The sequence below is a fragment of the Phaethon aethereus genome (assembly GCF_964289735.1).
Source record: "Phaethon aethereus genome assembly, chromosome: 2".
Taxonomy (NCBI): domain Eukaryota; kingdom Metazoa; phylum Chordata; class Aves; order Phaethontiformes; family Phaethontidae; genus Phaethon; species Phaethon aethereus.
The window spans coordinates 143,738,156-143,756,137 of record NC_138582.1 but is presented as its reverse complement, the minus strand read 5'-3'; the positions used below and the strand labels follow the sequence as shown (position 1 = coordinate 143,756,137).

The following is a 17,982-nucleotide window of genomic DNA, read 5'->3' as shown; positions in this document are numbered from 1 at the left end:
GGTTTTCTCTGTTAATGCAAGACAGGAATACTGAAATTACCTGAATCGGGGGGGTGTGGGCATTTTATTTTAAAATCCACAGAAAGTGCTTCATAGGTAGAAATTAATACAAAATATAAGAATTCAAACAACAAGGAGTAGATCTTGTTATGACATGCAGGAATTTGCCTCGTGAAGCTAAGAGCTACAAACATAATTCTTCGCATCTTCTGGCTGCAGTTATAATTAATGAAAGTACATTCTTCCTCACTGACTACTATATGGGACTCTTACAGATTTTCACCTGAATTTCAGCACAAAAGATTCACAGGAACTAAGCAGAGCATGCCAGATCGATCTACAGTGGTAAGAAGAGCTTTCAAGATGATTTATTACTGAACTGGGAAAAGAGAATTTTCACTGCAGTCCTTGCAACGCGGTAAACGAAACAGCACCAAAGCAGAGCGAGAGAAACAGAAAAGCCAGTGTGCAGCAGACTGGATGACCAGTCCTGATTTAAGAAGCTTGTAACTTATCAACACAGAAGTAAACTCACATTGATGAACAATGGAAACACTTCAGCTCTACCATGAGCTTGCAGATTGACTGGTAATGTTCTCATTCATCTCAAAAAACAACCGCTTAAAAATATCTGTGCTCCTGTTTTGAAAAATTATCATTATGGTAATATTAGTTTCAAGTTAACATCATGTCTTCTGGGCTCCCATCTTCCTGATAAATATACGATATCCCTCCAATTTATTCTACCTCTATAACAAGCTTATCTTCTCCACTGCTGGCAGTACAGACAAACCATTGATCTTTGCAGTCCATGGATTACACCAGCGAACCGTAAGGTGGAGGTTCTTCCCATCTCAAAGCAAGATCTTTAAGGAAATTCTGTAAGCAACAGAGGATCCTGTCCCTCTGTACAGCTTCTCGTACTATCCCACCATACTTGTTCTCATCTGAGCAGTGGCCATCTTTACATTTTCCAGGGACACAGCACTACAGGCACTTGATATCCATTAATCCAGACATCAAAAGTTAATTACTTGGGTGGTCAGTGGTGGAAACTGTTACAGAAAACTGCACTCAACCCTTAGATCAGTTTTACAAAAATTTCTAACAAGTCAAGTTGAAAAGGACGAACATTATGGTCTTGAACCAAAACTGATGGAGTAGCTAATTTTTGTTGATTTTGCTTTCATTTGTCCACAACAGGGAAAAAAAAAAAAAAGAGAAAATAAATTCAGGCCATACTAAACAAAAAAAAAAAAAAAAAAAAAGACAAAAAATTATCAACTATGAAATTAAATAATTAACTTACATTTTCACTGTTAATTTTTAAAAAGAAAACTTACGGGGGAAAAAAAGCCATCCATTTATTTCAAATGAAAAACCCTGAAATGAAAAGTCTAGAATTTTGCTTTCAACACCTGCAAAAGAAAGTTAATCAATCAGTTAGTCCTAAATCATGGCTAAGATAGATTAGTGTTTCAACAGATGGAATACTTACATGAAGGCCCATTAAGCCTAGAAACAAACTCCAAGATTCACAAATAAAACTGTTTTCTGAAACAAGTATCTATTCTTGTTCTTCTGCAGCAATATGTATGGAGTCTTACTTAGATCTACTGAAGTAAGTACATTCAGGGCTTAAGATACGAGCCTTGTGTCTTGAGACACAGAAGACAAAGTTAAGACAAAGATTTAACATGCAAATGAAAGACTTGTTCATGTTAAAGTGAACAGCATAAAAAACACTGAGATAAACACAAAATCCTCATTTCTGTTTTATAGTTTTAAAGCTAGTTTGACTCATTAGGAGTACAAGCAAATGTACCAAGATATTTCAGTTTTCATTAGTAGAACATTTATTATTATTTGATGTTCACTTGGTCATTATACTTACGAAATCAACTTATTGGAAGCACCACCAGATAAGGTAGCACCTACCAAATCTAGTCTCATCTGAAATTGATTTTAGACCACTGGTGTCTCTAGGTAGCATTTACTGGGGCTGGTGACTTTGATGCAGTGAGTTATTAATCCCTGCCTGGCCTCACCAGCAGTGCCAGCTTCAGCAGAAGCATTCAGGAGAGGACTACTTTTGCCTCTAACACTGCTGTTCCACAAGCACCTCAAGGCAGTATAAAACTCCTGATACAGGCAGATGGGTTCCCCATGCCATGAAGCCATTCCTCCCTTCACCTGGGTACAACCATCATGAGCAGCTACAGAGTGAGCTGGTCTGGGTTCAAAATAAACAAAGCCATAAGGAGGAGGAGACTTCAGTTTTAATGATTTTCCTATTCCAGATCATTATGTGGCTGCACCAACAGAGTTGCTGGCATATGGGAATAGGGGCAGATAGGATTGCAGGGTTGTTTTTTTTTTTGGCTACAGTGCCAAAGTGTTTGGTGGACAACAGCACAAACCTGCCCAATGACAGAGCTAGCTGTGACTAAGGGTGCACTTGGACCAAGCCTTCTGATGTGGCCTGTGCTCTGCTGAGTGGAAGACTGTGATTGCCAGGTTAAATCCTCTAGTTTTGTCAAATCAGTCAAGTTTTTGTAGGCAATGAATCCAAACTGGACGTACGAAAGGACATGGGGTCCTTTGCCCCATGGAGTGGGGTGGAAGGGTGGAGAGAGACAAACAGGCAATAGAGGAGTAAAAACAAAACCCTTCTGTGGCTTTTTTTTTGTGGAGGTAAATAGACTCAATTAATGAACCAACGAAACTGTGTAGCTTGTGATAGAATAACCGCCTGTTTCAATGCAACATAGTGCTGTAACCAGCTCCTGTTCAGGTGTGTCCCTTACAAATATTCACCAAGTATCTACTTCAGAAAACAGAAATAATTCATAATGCAACCCAAGACATTAATGCCACTTAAAAATGGGAAAATGTAGCAAATTCTGCTCAGCCACCAGGAGCATGTGTTCAGGGAAAAAAAAATCTTTAAAAAATGCTAACTTCAGTAAAATAGTTCATCACTCTCGTTCTGTGTTTTATTTTTACTAGTCCAAGTAAAAGTCAGTAGCTGCTCTCCATTCCTGCACAGCCTCAGGGATGCAGACTGTTTACCATATCCATGTTTTCAGTTGTAAATGTGGACCTGATCAACACCATAATGCCATTTACTAGGAGTTTACACAATAGCATCAGCTTCAGTAAAACACCTAAAAAATTAGCAAGTCAATTTAAAGGGAAAAACAACTCCCTCTTAAATCCTATTCAAACCTGCAACTTCTCGACAGGCCAAAACATACATACATCTACTCGAGGCAGGCTTCCTCTTTGTAATGTTAACAGAACAATTTAGAAGGATTGGATGTCTAAAAATGGAGATGGATTTAAATATTGCGGAGGAGGGGGATGGTGGTTTTTGAAGCATCTTCCATTTACAGTTGTACTGCTGAAAATAAGAAACAGAGGAATGCTGCCTGCTACACTGGAAATACTGGGACAAATGGGTAGCGTGACAGCTTTCTCCCAAGAAGTAGGCTGCAGAATATGAAGAAACACCACACGGTGTTTTCACGACCCTTCACACATCCCCATATCTCGTTTCCTTCATCTAAAAGTAGAAGGCAGTATGTTAATCCTTTATTTGCAGCATACCTCCTATTAGATTCAACAAAAGATGTTTCTAATCCTGCTGCAGTCTAACATTAAACTTAACTTCATTTCTACAGATTTATGTGTCTGTGTGAGGACAGTAATGTAGAAAGCAGAACTGCAGACTTTATAGTATACACTCATAAAAGCAGCTTTTTCTGATATTATTTGTGGCAATGTTCTTCTAAACTAGCAAGGGGAAGCTTGCTTTAGTAGTTTGTTTTTATGCTGGGCTCCCACTGTCTGTATTTCTTCACTATTATTGTGCTGCAATTAATTCCCATCACCAGATTAACAATGGCATCTGGGGAAGCTGCTGAATCAAACAGAAGAGCAAAAGCACAGCTCCAGAACTGTAAGCTCTATATCATGAAGCAGATGAAAATAAGTTTATTTTTACACCATGAAGAACATCAGGAATCACAAATTAATCCCCAATGAACAATACTTACACCTGCTGAAGTGAGAAAAAAGATCTGAGCAAGATCCACAAAGAACCACATGGTCAAAAACACAAGACAGTTTCTTCCCTCAGTTAGAAATGAAAAATTAAGATATAATATCACATAATAAGGAAGAATTTTTTTTAAAAGTACAATTATGTCCACCTACGAAAGTTTCTGAGAACAATGAAATGATGTTTTGATTTGAAATATTCATAACTGGCTTTTAATGTATGTATGTATATAAAAAAAGCATACCTTGTAGAGACCAAAGAAGCCTAAGTCCCGTAATACAGTAAGGGCACTAACTCGTGGACCAGTAGTAATTTCTCCAGCCACCTGTAATCGAATCTTGACAATTTCCAGTGGATTGGTAAAGATCACTTGAGAACCTCCAGCCTGAAATTAAAAGCGGAAGGCAGTACATTGACCTGTTACATTATTTGCAGTGTATGTCAGGTTACATTCAAGAGAAAACATTTTTAAATGCGTTGCAGGCAGTTAAGCTATTAGCAGACAAGAGTTTTAGTATTAGTTAATAAACTGCAGCTCACAAGGTAAGAAACCTACATGGCCACAAGATGAGTGGTCAGGGAAAACAGAGTGGAAGCAGGTCAGCCACTGCGGGACACTGCAGTCCATCAGACAGACACTAGCTCAATTCTTGCTGCAAGAATGCATTCACCAACATCAATTTATGCAATACTGACAAGCCAAGAACATTGTAAAGCAAGTAATGAAGTGAAAGGAAGAATTAGTAACTAAGTAAAGAAACTGAGATGTGCATGCCAGTACTTAGAAAGTGAAAACATACTACTGAAGAGTAAAAGTCTGGCAGAAGCTTTTTTGATTTTGGCATGAGTTCATACAACAAAGAACACAGGGATTCCAAAGACCAGAACTGCAGATATCTTTTGCGTTTTTAAAACCCCACTGAACTACCAGTTTCAGTGCCATTAAGTGCTGTTTGATTCAAGAGTCTGAGCTCCACATCATTATTTGTGAATCAGGTAATAAAGTAAGTCTACAGACCTAAGGATTCCATTAATCAATAACTGCTAAATGTCAGTCTCCATTTGTTGGGAAGACATCACTCAACTGATTTTAAAAGTTAGTTTTAAAACATAACAGTGCAAGCATTTTAGACTCCCCGATAGTTCTAGTAAAGTTCATCTCATTTGCAGTATGTACTGCATGGCATAACATTTCTGCTACACTGACAGATCCCGAGTTAAAAACTTGAAACCAGAAAAAGAAGGTAACATGAAGGTTATCTACACGTATTCAAAAAATACTCATTCAAACTCCATCTGGCCTAAATTCAACAGTGTGTCATTCTAACTTCTGTTAATTTCTTAATTGTGTGGCCCAACAGCTATGCCCTTCTCTAGGTCCTGAAATCACACAAACTATGCAAAGGGCAACCCTCACCTCCCCACAAGAACTACTTTTTTCTAGAAGGTAATGACTAAAATGAAATAAGCTGCACTTAAAAGCACTTGCATTTAGCCATGTCTACTATGTAAACATGATGTGCACATCTTTTTTAAATTATCCAAATGTTAAAAGAATTAATCATAGCTCAGATTAACTATCATTCAAAATAAAAAATATGCACAGTAATATGGTTTAAATAATGTGCTGAAGAAATGGCAAATCGCACGAACAACTACTCTCGTCTACCACTTAGACTGAGCATACACAGTGTGGTTACAAATTAAAGTCTTTACATAACCCCCAAAATATCCCAAATGTTTCCTATTTTGACCAGAAAAAGCATGCTCTTGTGTAACTCAACTGGTTTTGACTTTCAAATTGGCATAATTTAATTTAACTGCTTTTACCAAACCAGAATCCTGGTACATATAAAACTGCTATTCTTGTTGCCATCAGAAATTAGACTGATAAATTATTTGGCACATATGCTGACTTCACTTAAACTGAAACATATTAAGTAAGTAAGCATTCAAAACAAAAAAATGAGACAGTTTCTTTCACTTGTCTGCTCATCTTGCAAAGTCTCAAAATAAAAAAAATCCTGGAAAGGTCTTGATGGTGAATTACAAATTCCTATGTAATAAACATTTTGGTCTATGTATTACAAATATTAAGCATTCCTACATGCCATCACACACATTTTCTTCTTAAAGGAGAAAATCCCAATTGCAGGTGATAAAGTTCATTTGCAAGTTTGCTATACCACAGCCATCCTGTAAAACACACTAATTAAAAACTGATACTAACTGATCTATGTTAGCAGAAATAAACTACTTTCTCTCAGTATGATATGCTTGCAGTTCATTGCGCCATGAACCCATGGGAAGTGTTCCTTTAATTTTCACTATGGGAAAACCATATTAAAATCAAAAAGAAGACAACAAAATTAAGTTTGATTTATTACTATTAATGCACCAAAACACAGAGCAATTTAAAAATCTATAAAAAATGTTTGTAAGTGAATGCCATATTTGAAGAAAGGAAATAGAAACATATATCTGATTTTAAAGGAGAATAAAGGCAAATAATTTCTGAATTCAAACAAACGGAAGTACTTCAGGTGCTAACACATGTAATGTTTATGTTCGCATGTCCAACCCGGCTGCGTTGACTTGCAGCATTAAATGTTTGTGGCTCTGGGTAAATCACACAAGACTTCCTCTGCTTCAGCTTGCTATTTGAAAAATGGGGATGCTATTATTTACCCACCTCATACAATCAAGCTTGCTGCATTCAAATTTTGAAAACACTGAGACCTACACGCATCAGGCATTACTAAAAAGACTCCCGGTTTTGCTGCCCACAAAGGAGGTCTGAAGGAAGACACTGGAAATTTTCCAATGAAGTCTTTCCACAAAACTGTCTAAGTACTAGTCCAGAACTCCCTGAACAACCGTTGTCATCCTCTAAATTTGATCAAAGATATACTCCAAAAATCAAATGGTGAATAACTGAAAGTGATGAGCCAGACAATACCTGACAGAGGGTCTCTGTAGGAGGGTTTCTCCCACCTGCCTGCTTTGCGATGGAGAGGAAGGCTGGTTTATCAAGCGGTGCAGAGGCATTTCTAGCGGTAACAAGTACAGTTGCCTGTCGGGGAGCTTTTATCACCCTGTTGTTTAACCATCTATGCTGGTAACTGCAGCTCCTTACTCTCAAAATGAGGGGGAAGCAAACTGGAGATGGCTACCTATACTCTCTAATGAAATGATTTCTTGCTTGTCTAGTACTGGTAACTCCTATTGTGTTATTCATCATCATAATATGCAAGTGTCTCATAAATATTAATGGTATTTCCTCCCAATGCTCCTGTGAGGAAAGTACAGTGACTCTAGTTTTACAAGAAGGGGATTTGAAGAGGTGAATTCTATGCCCAGTGTGTGCATCCCCTAGCTCGAACACACACAACTTCTAAGAGTCTCCAGATACCCTGATCAGTAGCTTGAATCACAACAGCATGGCTTCCATCTTCATTCGGAGTTTTTGCATAGTGAATGCAATGAAGGAAATGTCATTAATTTATTTTTTTCCAGTCTAGTATAAACCATTATGGAAAAAGCAGACAAACATCGTCAGCACATTGTATCATCCTGCTCCTTCATTCTGTTTGGCCAAAAGTTGAAGAACATTGCCTTCTTGCTAACTTTTGCAGTTGAAACTGTATCTCATTTTAAAATTTTAAAAAATGCTCCCAAAAGTCAGAATTTCAAAACTATTTTTTTTGGCCAGAATAAACACAGTTTAAGCTCAGGTTGCTCAGGCTTAATGATTTCTTCACTAAGTGTCACAAAAATCAACTTTATCAACTGTTCAATATAGATAGTTCCCAGTAACACAGTTTTTTCTATATTGAAGTTACAAACTTGAATACCTTCAACTCTGAATTCCTTATCGCCTCTTCCAATCATTTTTTAAAGAAACAAATAATCTGACTGCAAAAGCAAATCTATTACTCCTCAGTTATTATCATGTGATTAAAATAAAAACTGCAATTTTGAGTTATTTATAGGAGTAGATACCTAGAGGTACTGCATAGATAACTATCTGTAAGGGCCCATAAAGGGCCCATATTATTCTGAAAGGATTTAATATTTGACCTAATCTCAAGCACTTATGGTCTTGTTTGATGTAAAGCAACAAAATAAAAGGGTAATACCTCCATCATTCAAGAACTCCTCATACACACATAGCTAGAAATCTGCATGCCTATAAAATGTTCAATGTGCTTTAACACACAGACAGATAGCTATGCATCCACACACGTGGATTTTTAAAAACAAGCTTTTTTTTTTTTTTTAAATTTTTGCAGTTCTTCAAAACTTGGTATGATATCACCCAACACCTCTCGATGGCAGTATAGTCTTGTACAGTAATACAGTACTGTCTGTCACATGCCTTCTTCTACTTCCCTACTTTACTGAATGGAAGGGAGAAGAATAAATAGTTGAGCTTTTTTTTTTTTTTTTGTCCACAGGGAAATAAAACCCACTCTGTAGTGAAAAAATTAGTTTAATAAGAACCGCTTAACAACACTCAAGTTTAAGAAGTCAGAATGCTTTCTACTTCTTCACATGTTCAAATCACCTTGTAATAAACTTTACTGGAAAATAAACAGATTTTCACCCCCCTCATTACACTAAGACAAGAAATTCCTGTTCTTTTTAATGTAACTGCATTTTGTGCCCTTATGACATCAGATAAGAAATGAGCACACCAGACCCAACTCTCCTAAGGCATTTACATCTCCATTTGAAAGCTTTGGTATAGGTTGCAATTCAGGAAGAAAATTCTGTGTTTTCCATGCCAGAAGAAAGGACTAGATTCTTTTCCTTTCATTGCTACTGACCATCAACTGTTCTTGTGCCTCTAATCAACCTTATTACCTACTTCAAATCATAGCCTTTTTCCTGTTCTCAGCTATGAGCTTTTAGGGTCAGCCTAGATCTCTCTTCTGCATCGCATACAACTTGTCACATATCACCTTTTAAGGTTTCATGGATGAAGAAAGGATTACTACTGCTATTAGAGTGTTAATATTTCCCTGCAATATTACCCAGGGATAACAATTACGGCAATTGATAGCAACCATTAAAATACATAAGCAACATATTATATAATTATCCAAATCAACCTCTGTAAAAGAAATCGTCTACAATGTCTTGTAGAATTCAATTTACAAAAAGACAGCAGGTCCAAGTTCCAAAATGTTTAGTCAACTGTTTATCACATTCAGTCAGACTGAATATCCTACACTGTCCCTGGCCCTTACTCCTTGCAAGTTGTTTACTCCTTGCAGCTTGTTTTCCTGTGCATTTGCTAGGATCCATTAACCTTGATTAAACTCAAGATTCCTAAAGTGCTGAGCGTACAGACTCAAAATAAAGATTGCTCCCTTCATAAAAAAACTAAATTAAAAATGCACTCAGAGGATGCAAGAATGGAAGAATTACCATCCTCACTGTATAATAAAGGGAAACTAAGGCATAGAACTATTAAATGATTTACCACAAAATCACATCCCAACTCTACTACAGAGCACACGACTTAGAAGCCAGATTTATGGAGTGCCACTGCAGTGCTTCAAACTACCTCCAAAAGCCTTGGTGTTTGTATGGCAAGAGATCCTAAGAGCATCAGATGAACTGTGCTGAGCTGCTGCAGAGGCAATTTCACTATGGACTTGCCCGTTACCAGAAGAGCTACCGAGTAACAGTCATCTGTCCAAAGTGACTGTTTTTCTTATAGATTTCAAAGGTGACAACCTTAATTATGTGGCACTGTATGTCAAGGGCAAAGCATACTGGTTCTCAAAAGCCTGGTTCTGCATTACTTTTTTTCTGATAAAGCCAGGCTTCAAAAATCCAGACAAGCCATCTCATTCTATTTTGTGTCCTCTCGTCTGTGGTCCTATCTATTCAGGATCCTGAAAATGCTCTTTAGCAATGGGAGTTCATATAGTAAATACCTTTTCTTCAGATCACGAGGAGATTTCCTGAGCCCTCAATCATCTGCTTTTCACTACCCCGACCAGGCTAGCACAGAAACAGCTTTCATGCTGCTCAGGCAGAACCGTGTTTTTCTCCAGCTAATCTTTCTTGTCTTCCGAGGACAGACTTCTCTTGGTCTGGGTAAGGTTTTGCTTTGGGCAGCTCAAGCAGCGCAAGCTGCTAGAATCACAGAGTCTAGTTAATGTCCAAATGTACGTAAAATGCAAAGCAAGCTCCTTCAAATGCTCACGTGAAAGTGCTCACAAATAGAATTCCAATTAGTCTGAATAGAAGTACATTCCTGCTACTGCTTCAGACAGATATCCAAGACTCAGATACAAGTTGTGACGACTTCCCTACAATAGTTTATTAATGACCTGGCTAAACAGAAACGAACAGGACTATGGTTTGTTTATAAGCACTGACCAAGTCTGCAGTGGGGGAAAAATTAAAATTGTGGATTTGATATTTTCCATGTTATAGGTAATTCAGTTCTCAGAAGCGTAGCCAAAAAATCAAAGTGGAGCCTACTTGATTGGCATTATAAAAGCAATTAAGTTAGAGACCTGTCAAAGATGTTAACATTTGGCTCTGTCTGCTCTACTTGTCTATTTTGACTAGTTGTAGAATCTTTTAATGATTTACAGACCTTTCAAGTCTTAAGGCATGGTAGCTGTATTAAAACTGTGACCCATTATTTCTTGGTCACATCATAAATTACTGTGACATCATAAATATCTTCCTTTTTTCTCACAGAAAGCTAGATTTTAATTCCTGATTTGAGTTTGAGGTTTTGTTGCTGGGTTGTTGTTTTTTTTTTAACCTGCACTGGTAAACACTAAAATATTTAACTGCCTGTAAAAGACATAGTAATAGGAGAAAGGGATGTGTAATAAAATATAATTGTCAAAACAATTACACGTTTTAAACTGTAATGTATGTTCATATAAAATTTTGCAGTCATTATTTCTAATACAATAGTAAAAAATTAATATATTTCAAATGGGAAGAATATTAAGTCTGTTTGTTGGAAAAAAATTGGGCTTTTTAATAGTTCAGAATTGCTCTGTTCTGCAATCAGAAACATATCAACCTAAACCTCTCCATCCCTCCTTGTTTTACAGTTTCAAAAAAACCCCACTCCCCCCTGCCACTTTTTTTTTTAGGGGAGAAGTGAAATTAAAAGGAAGCAAAAGGGGAAAGCACTTCTAATTTGTTATGGGAAAACATCTTTGGAAAAAAACTAAAATTAAATCAACTAATCCAAAAGGAAAATTAAAAATAGAGTGAAATAGTTTTATGCATAACCCCTTACAGCTTTCAGGAAAGGCCAGTTTAAACAGGTATGACTGGGTGAAAATTTCAGCAAGCTATTTTTTAAAACATCCAAACCTGCAAGGAAATGTGGGGTGAGGTCAAAGAAAAGCAGGAACTCTACACCAGGAACTTCCCCACCCTTTGGTACAACCTCTTGGAAGGGCTATCATGTTACTGTATGTGGCCTTCCCAGACTTCATTATAAGGCTTAAATCTAAGATTAGCTGAATATTAATCAGAGACAATTAAAACAGAGTGGTGTTGAAACACAACGGGTTTGCAAATGTGAAGTTAAACTTAAGTCCAGATGTAGCTGGGGGGTTTTGTACCAAAAGTTTACAGTTAGTTTAAATTATTTTCAGTATGCTGAAAATAACTACAATTACAGTGGTTCAGAGCAGAAAACTTTACTTTAAAATTTTCTAATTAATTATAGTATTTTCTGTTACATTATATTATTTACGTTAAATACACTTTAAATCTAATTAATTTATTCAACAACATACATTTCATGTAAAAAGAAAATTGCTTTAAATTTAATAAAGAAAAAAAATGTATTAGGAGCGTCTGAACCTTTCCTTAAACAAGAAATGTGAATGTTGGGCTTTTACACATGCAGGTAGAACTCCCCTAGAAAGTAAAGGAAGTTACATTCCCTGACTACAGGGAGAACAGACCTCTGAGAATAAATATGTTAAGAGTTCAAGAGACGTATGCCCTTTGCTTTCAAAGCTAATATGAGCAATCATCAAGAAGATCATAATTACTTAATCATCTCAATAAGCTATACCAAAACTTTTCTGTGTGATAGCAGTTGTTCATTCTTTTTCAGATATACATGCAGAGATTTTTTTCCCCTGGCATACATAATCCCCAGTTTCCTTTTACCCTTACTCATAGCTCAGCCTTCCTTGCCAAATAGGATAGAATTTTATCAGATTTAGGTTTCTGAATAATGAAAGCAAGAATGACACATTCAGTGTCCTTAGCCCACGACATAGAAATGTCTGAATTTTTGCAAGTAAGATACCTAAGAAGTGTGGGAATTGCAGTTCATCCACCCTCTACCTCTACTGCAATGCAACGCAGAAAATGTGGACTTATCTGTATTACTCTCTGAAACATAAAATAAATGTTGTAAGCAGCTTAATAAAATTACCTGCATTGGAAGGGTTATTTGGCACAATTCATCTGGAATTTCACATCATATTCCTTTATAAAAATTAATCCTGGACCGGATTTTGCACTTTCTAGATGAACTCCATCTTAACCGTATCTAATTTTTATGTTCCATAGCAGAGCTGAGGTTGTCCAAGCAGGTCCAATATGTTTTAACTTTATTACAATTACTATAAAGTCTCTAGAAATATGCCTAAAATTGTCTTGACAACTTAAATAAAAGCAGATCTGTACGGGGTCTGTAATTGTACTGTGCTACATAATTTAAACTGGCTAACAGTGAGTACATACTGAGCAGCTGGGAAGGAAAAGACTGTGTGTGCTCAGAAAGAGGAGGGAAAGCAGAAGGAAAGGTTAATAAAGCAAAATGTTTTTCCCTTCTCTTGCTGAACATTAAGCCTCCAATTTACCTGTATAATTGTACTACTATATGGAGACAAGACAACATATATATTATACAGGTATTTCTTTTCAGTCATGCTATAATGTCTCTTCTGTTTGTCTTAATATTTTGTGTGTATTTTATGATCACTCTTTATTTTGCATATTTGCATCTCTTTCCTGGTTCCTTCCAGATGCACAATGTAAATTTTTCCATTAAACGTGGAACTGCTTTATTTAAGGAACTAGGCAAAACAACTGTCTCACCTACAAAGCTTAGTGTTAAAGGCAACACCTCAAAACCCCCAAAATAGTATTTATGCCACTTTTACAAATAGATTTTGCATTTCGTTAATATAACTCAAAAATAAGAATAATGCCCAGTGCTGTATCAAAAAAATCAGGTTACTTTTAACAGAAGTTTTAAGTGAATTAAGTTTAAAAGAAGCAAGCAGCTAAACTTGGTACGACTAGTGATTATTTTTTATTTAAAATATAAAATAAATTGAAAGACCACAAAAAAAAGCTTACAGAAACTTCAAGATTATTGCCATTGTAAAAAAAAAGATTTCAAGTTGTACTCACAGCTTACCCAAAATCATCCTGTTTTCAAAGAATCCCTGAAGGTAATTTACAGCATTATCAGAAATGAAACCTAGCATATTTATGCACTTTTTCATTCAAGGATGTTAAGTCAGATTTGTGGTTTAGATGCTCAGCTGATCCTAGCTCTACAGTATCATTACGCTATGTCTTGGAACGGAAGCTTTTTACTGGTCTAATAATGATAAGGGCTATGCAGGATTCACATGAGTGACGAGAGTCCTAAATGCACAGCAGAGACCAGAGTTCAGGGTTGGTGTCAGGCATCATGCAAATCTAGAAGTTACCTATATTTTTACAAGTAACAAATACCATACTCACTAGGAAAATTTTTTACAAAGGAGATGGAAATTTTGAGTTAGCAATTAACATAACAACCCTCTTTAAGATTCTGTATAAAAATATAAAGGTTATACTTTTAATTATATTCTTTAGGGTCTAAAAAAAACCTCAAACCTCAAACAACATATCACTTTCATCTTCACGTAATAAAAAGCTACGAAACAGGCTGTTAACTGAACTAAGTGCCACAAGGTCATGAAGTAAAAGATCTTTCTATTTTCTTCTTTTCTTCTTTTTTTTTTTTTTTCCAGGAGAGAAAACAGTTTACAAAACAGAAAAAGACTTGTTCAATGAAACAATCAGCTTTAGTTACAAGTGCAAAAGTCAGCCTTGTGTACTAATTCTCAGTAATTATGATGCAAAGTGAACTCCTTGGGGACTTAAAAGTCAACGCTTGGCAATGGTTGGGCAAACAGCAGAGTGGAGCTACTCAGGTGATACTGACCCCTTCAAAGCCCTTTGTGTTACTGAACAACCCAAACCATCCACGGATCTGCTCGGTCCTCCCTTTTTTAGGTATTACTGCTATACTCACAGGGCTGGTATTTTAAAACATTACAATCTAGCATGCATCCCAGCACACAGCCTTTGCATAAGCAATGAATACACTCCAAGGAAACAGAGCACAAAAGACGGAAAATTTAACATCAGTGTTTGTAACACAGTCACAGCTGAGAATTAGATGTGGAGAGCAGAAAGGTGATAGGGGAAGTGTCTTTTATAAAATTCATCTTAGTTGCCTGCCTCTTTTTAGACTCTAACACATTATGCACTCCTGTCTTCCTGCCTCCCACATAAGCGATTACTACATTGTGAAATGGGGTAAAAATCTAAGACTGAAAATTTTCAAAAGCATTAACAGTGTCCTTACTGTTCCCACAGTGAAATCGCAGGTTTCATGTTGGCTTAAACGAGGACAAAAAGTTAGGTCAATACAACACTGAAAGCTATAGGAAAAAGCCTGTCTTTGGCATCTCATATTTTATGCACATATTTACAGCATGAGAGAAAAATTAACACCAAAAAACTATGCACCACTTGTAATGAGAGTGTCTGTTGCTAGTCTGAATTGGGTTTAAAATTACCAAAAAAAACCTAAAGACCACCTGCAGAAAAGACAAGTTCCAACCTATCTACCTGGCTCTAGACTATGCCCTTAAGTGGAGCACTCTAGTTAAAAGAAAACTCAGGGCATTCTGCCACTGCACATCTACTGCTACAACTTTATGCATCATCTCATTGTTAATATATATTTCAAATATCAAATAGGACAAGCCAACATTTACAGCATGTTTAAAATACGTCTCAAGCCACCTATCTCTTAAAGCAGATCCTTAGTTTATAACTAACTACGGGCAAAAAGCTTGCTGCAGCATTCTCATGAATGACAGGTCTCTGTAAGGAGTGCTTTTTGTACTGCATTAAAAAATTCACCGCAGTCTGTAAAAATAAAAACTCTAGATCAAATGACATTTTAAATGAAAATTTTGCTGAATTCTCTATGGCTGCAATGTTCATAAGACGTTTTATTAGTGTAGGGGGCAAATACTTTTTACTCTGCAAGCACTTTATTGCATTTTTCCTTCATTTACAGCATGCTTTTTATTTAGAGCTTTAGAGACCCACATTCTTCTCTCCCCCCCCGCTTTCTTTTTTCTCCCTGAATGCTCCTAAAGTTACAGAACAAGGGGATCCTACCTGGCAGTCTACAACAGGTCAGTGATCAAACAGAAAGAGCAGTGAGACAGCAGCCAAATCCTGCCCCATCTCCTGAGAATTACAGAAAGCCAGGACTTCTCAGCCTGCAACGCAACGGAGCCACTGCACCCTGAGGCTTTGATAATCAGAGTACGCTCTCTGCAAGCGCATACAGCACAAATCTCCGCACCTACTGAGGTTAAGACACAAGCATTTGTTTTTAAGTTGCTGCTCACTGTAGTTTTCGACACAGGTAGAAGCTGCTTGAAAATGTGACCTCATCTGTCTTATGACAGCAGAAACAAAGATAGATTGAAAATATACCAACATTGCTTTGCCCCAGTGATCAAAGTCGGTTTAAATAAACAGTGTTCTTTATCTGTAAAGTGCACTGGTCTTTGAACAACTATTCATTTTACCTGAAGTATTTACATTTGCTTGAACAAAATCAATACACCAGATAAGTAAGCTGCAATATGAACAGACAGAACTAGACCAAACCATGAAGTATTACCATTTACCCAGTAATATGCCAGTTGTTCATTAAGATACTACTTTGTGCAAGCAAAACACTCTTAAAAACTTAGTGGGTTTTAAATACAGCCTACATTCAGGAATGCATTATGTACTGAGTTAACATTACACAGCCTACGTCTGCTACAAACTCAAAGAAGCATGAGTAGTTTTTGCCATTTCAAAAAGCCAGTATCACTGCAAAAAAGTGAAAATTAGTGGGCGCAATAACACATCAGGAAAGAAGTGACGTGGCAGAGTGGGTGCCACAAAGTAGTAACTAATTATTAACTTCTGGAAAGGTTAGCATGAATCCTCTTTAGGCCATAAACGACAGCCAACATGAATAAAGACACATTCTTTATTAAGGAAACAAACTCTAAGCTGTGAGAATTATACAGCACAGTTAAAAGGCAGGATGCACAGAAACATTTACCCTTTCATCAAGAACGGCTGGCCTATCTAGGAAAGAATTGAGATGCTCTAGTAGAGTCTGCTTTTGAACCGCATCTGTGGTTAAACAGAAGCCTTAGTCCACATAGTTACTCTTACACACTGCACTTTCATCAATTTCATATGAAGGAAATTAAAGATACTTACACAGCCACCAGCAAGAATTTCTGCAGCCAGTGGGACAGAGCCATCTTTAGTCATAAACTTATCTCTCACAAAATCATTAACCTTAAAAAACAAACAGTTATGAAAGCTGATAAATTAAAAGGTTGGAGAAAACATTCATCAGCTGCAAATTCTGTGCAACTGAAAATGCAAATACATCCATGAAGCTACCAAGCTAACAGACATCAAACAAATCTTAGATTTTATATGAAATATTGTAAAGCTATGTTTATATTTCTAACAAAGATTTGTAGCATAATTCAATTATTACTGAAAAAATATAACAACCACTAATTATTATTAAATTAAATAAAATATTTAGCTAAAATTAATAATATTTTAATATTTTAGAAATGTTCGCTACAATTACAAATTTAAATACAATTTCAAATTAATATCACAATGTTCAAGAATAAGTTTTAACACAATAGTAATTCAATTAACAGCATTAAGTACCTTTCTTTTTTTAAAATGCATACTACTAGCTTTGGTGAACACTAGCTTATTGGTGAATAACCAATACATTAAGATTGGGTTATAATAAGAAATTCTTCAGTGCCTTAAAATCATTCAAGAAATAACAAAATTACAGAAGTAAAACATTTAGGAAAACAAATGCATGCAAACAAGTTCCTTTCTTCTGAAGACTTCACTATATGCTCATATTATCTCCTCTTGCACTAAAATTAAACATACAGGACCACGTGGAGATACAAAACCAAAAGCCTTCCAAATCCAATAAATAATTATTCATTTTTGCTAAGAAGTGAAACCAAAGGCCTGCACTACCTACACACAAGCAGATGAGCTGAACAAGTCGCATAAGCTTGTTATATTTTGGAGTGCGTCCAAAAATAAGTTTTCAGTAAGATTCTTAAAATGTACATTACACATATGCCTGTGACTTGTATGCCACTTGTAATGTTGACATGAGATATAAACAGTTGCTTTGTGCTTTTGTAATTAAGTTTGCATCAAGCAAAATCATAAAATCATAGAATCATTTAGGTTGGAAAAGACCTTTAAGATCATTAAGTCCAACCGTTAAGCCAGCACTGCCACATGCACCACTAAACCATGTCCCTAAGCACCACATCTACACAGCTTTTAAATACCTCCAGGTATGGTGACTCAACCACTTCCCTGGGCAGCCTGTTCCAATGCTTGACAACCCTTTCAATGAATAAGTTTTTGCTAATATCCAATTTAAACCTCCCCTGGTGCAACCTGAGGCCATTGCCTCTCATTCTATCCCTTGTTACTTGGGAGAAGAGACCAACACCCACCTCACCACAACC

The 17,982-nt window shown here is 36.5% G+C and overlaps 1 protein-coding gene across 1 annotated transcript in view; it reads right to left on the bottom strand.

Moving 5' to 3' along the window:
- The window catches only part of SLC25A13 (solute carrier family 25 member 13), a gene marked incomplete at both ends in the record, with an annotated part of 189,792 nt that overhangs the window by 12,678 nt on the left and 159,132 nt on the right, over positions 1–17,982 (bottom strand). The window contains 2 exons of the mRNA XM_081996506.1: positions 4,308–4,448; positions 16,667–16,747. Of these exons, the coding sequence (XP_081852632.1) occupies positions 4,308–4,448; positions 16,667–16,747 (222 nt within the window). The remainder of the gene's footprint in view (positions 1–4,307; positions 4,449–16,666; positions 16,748–17,982) is intronic.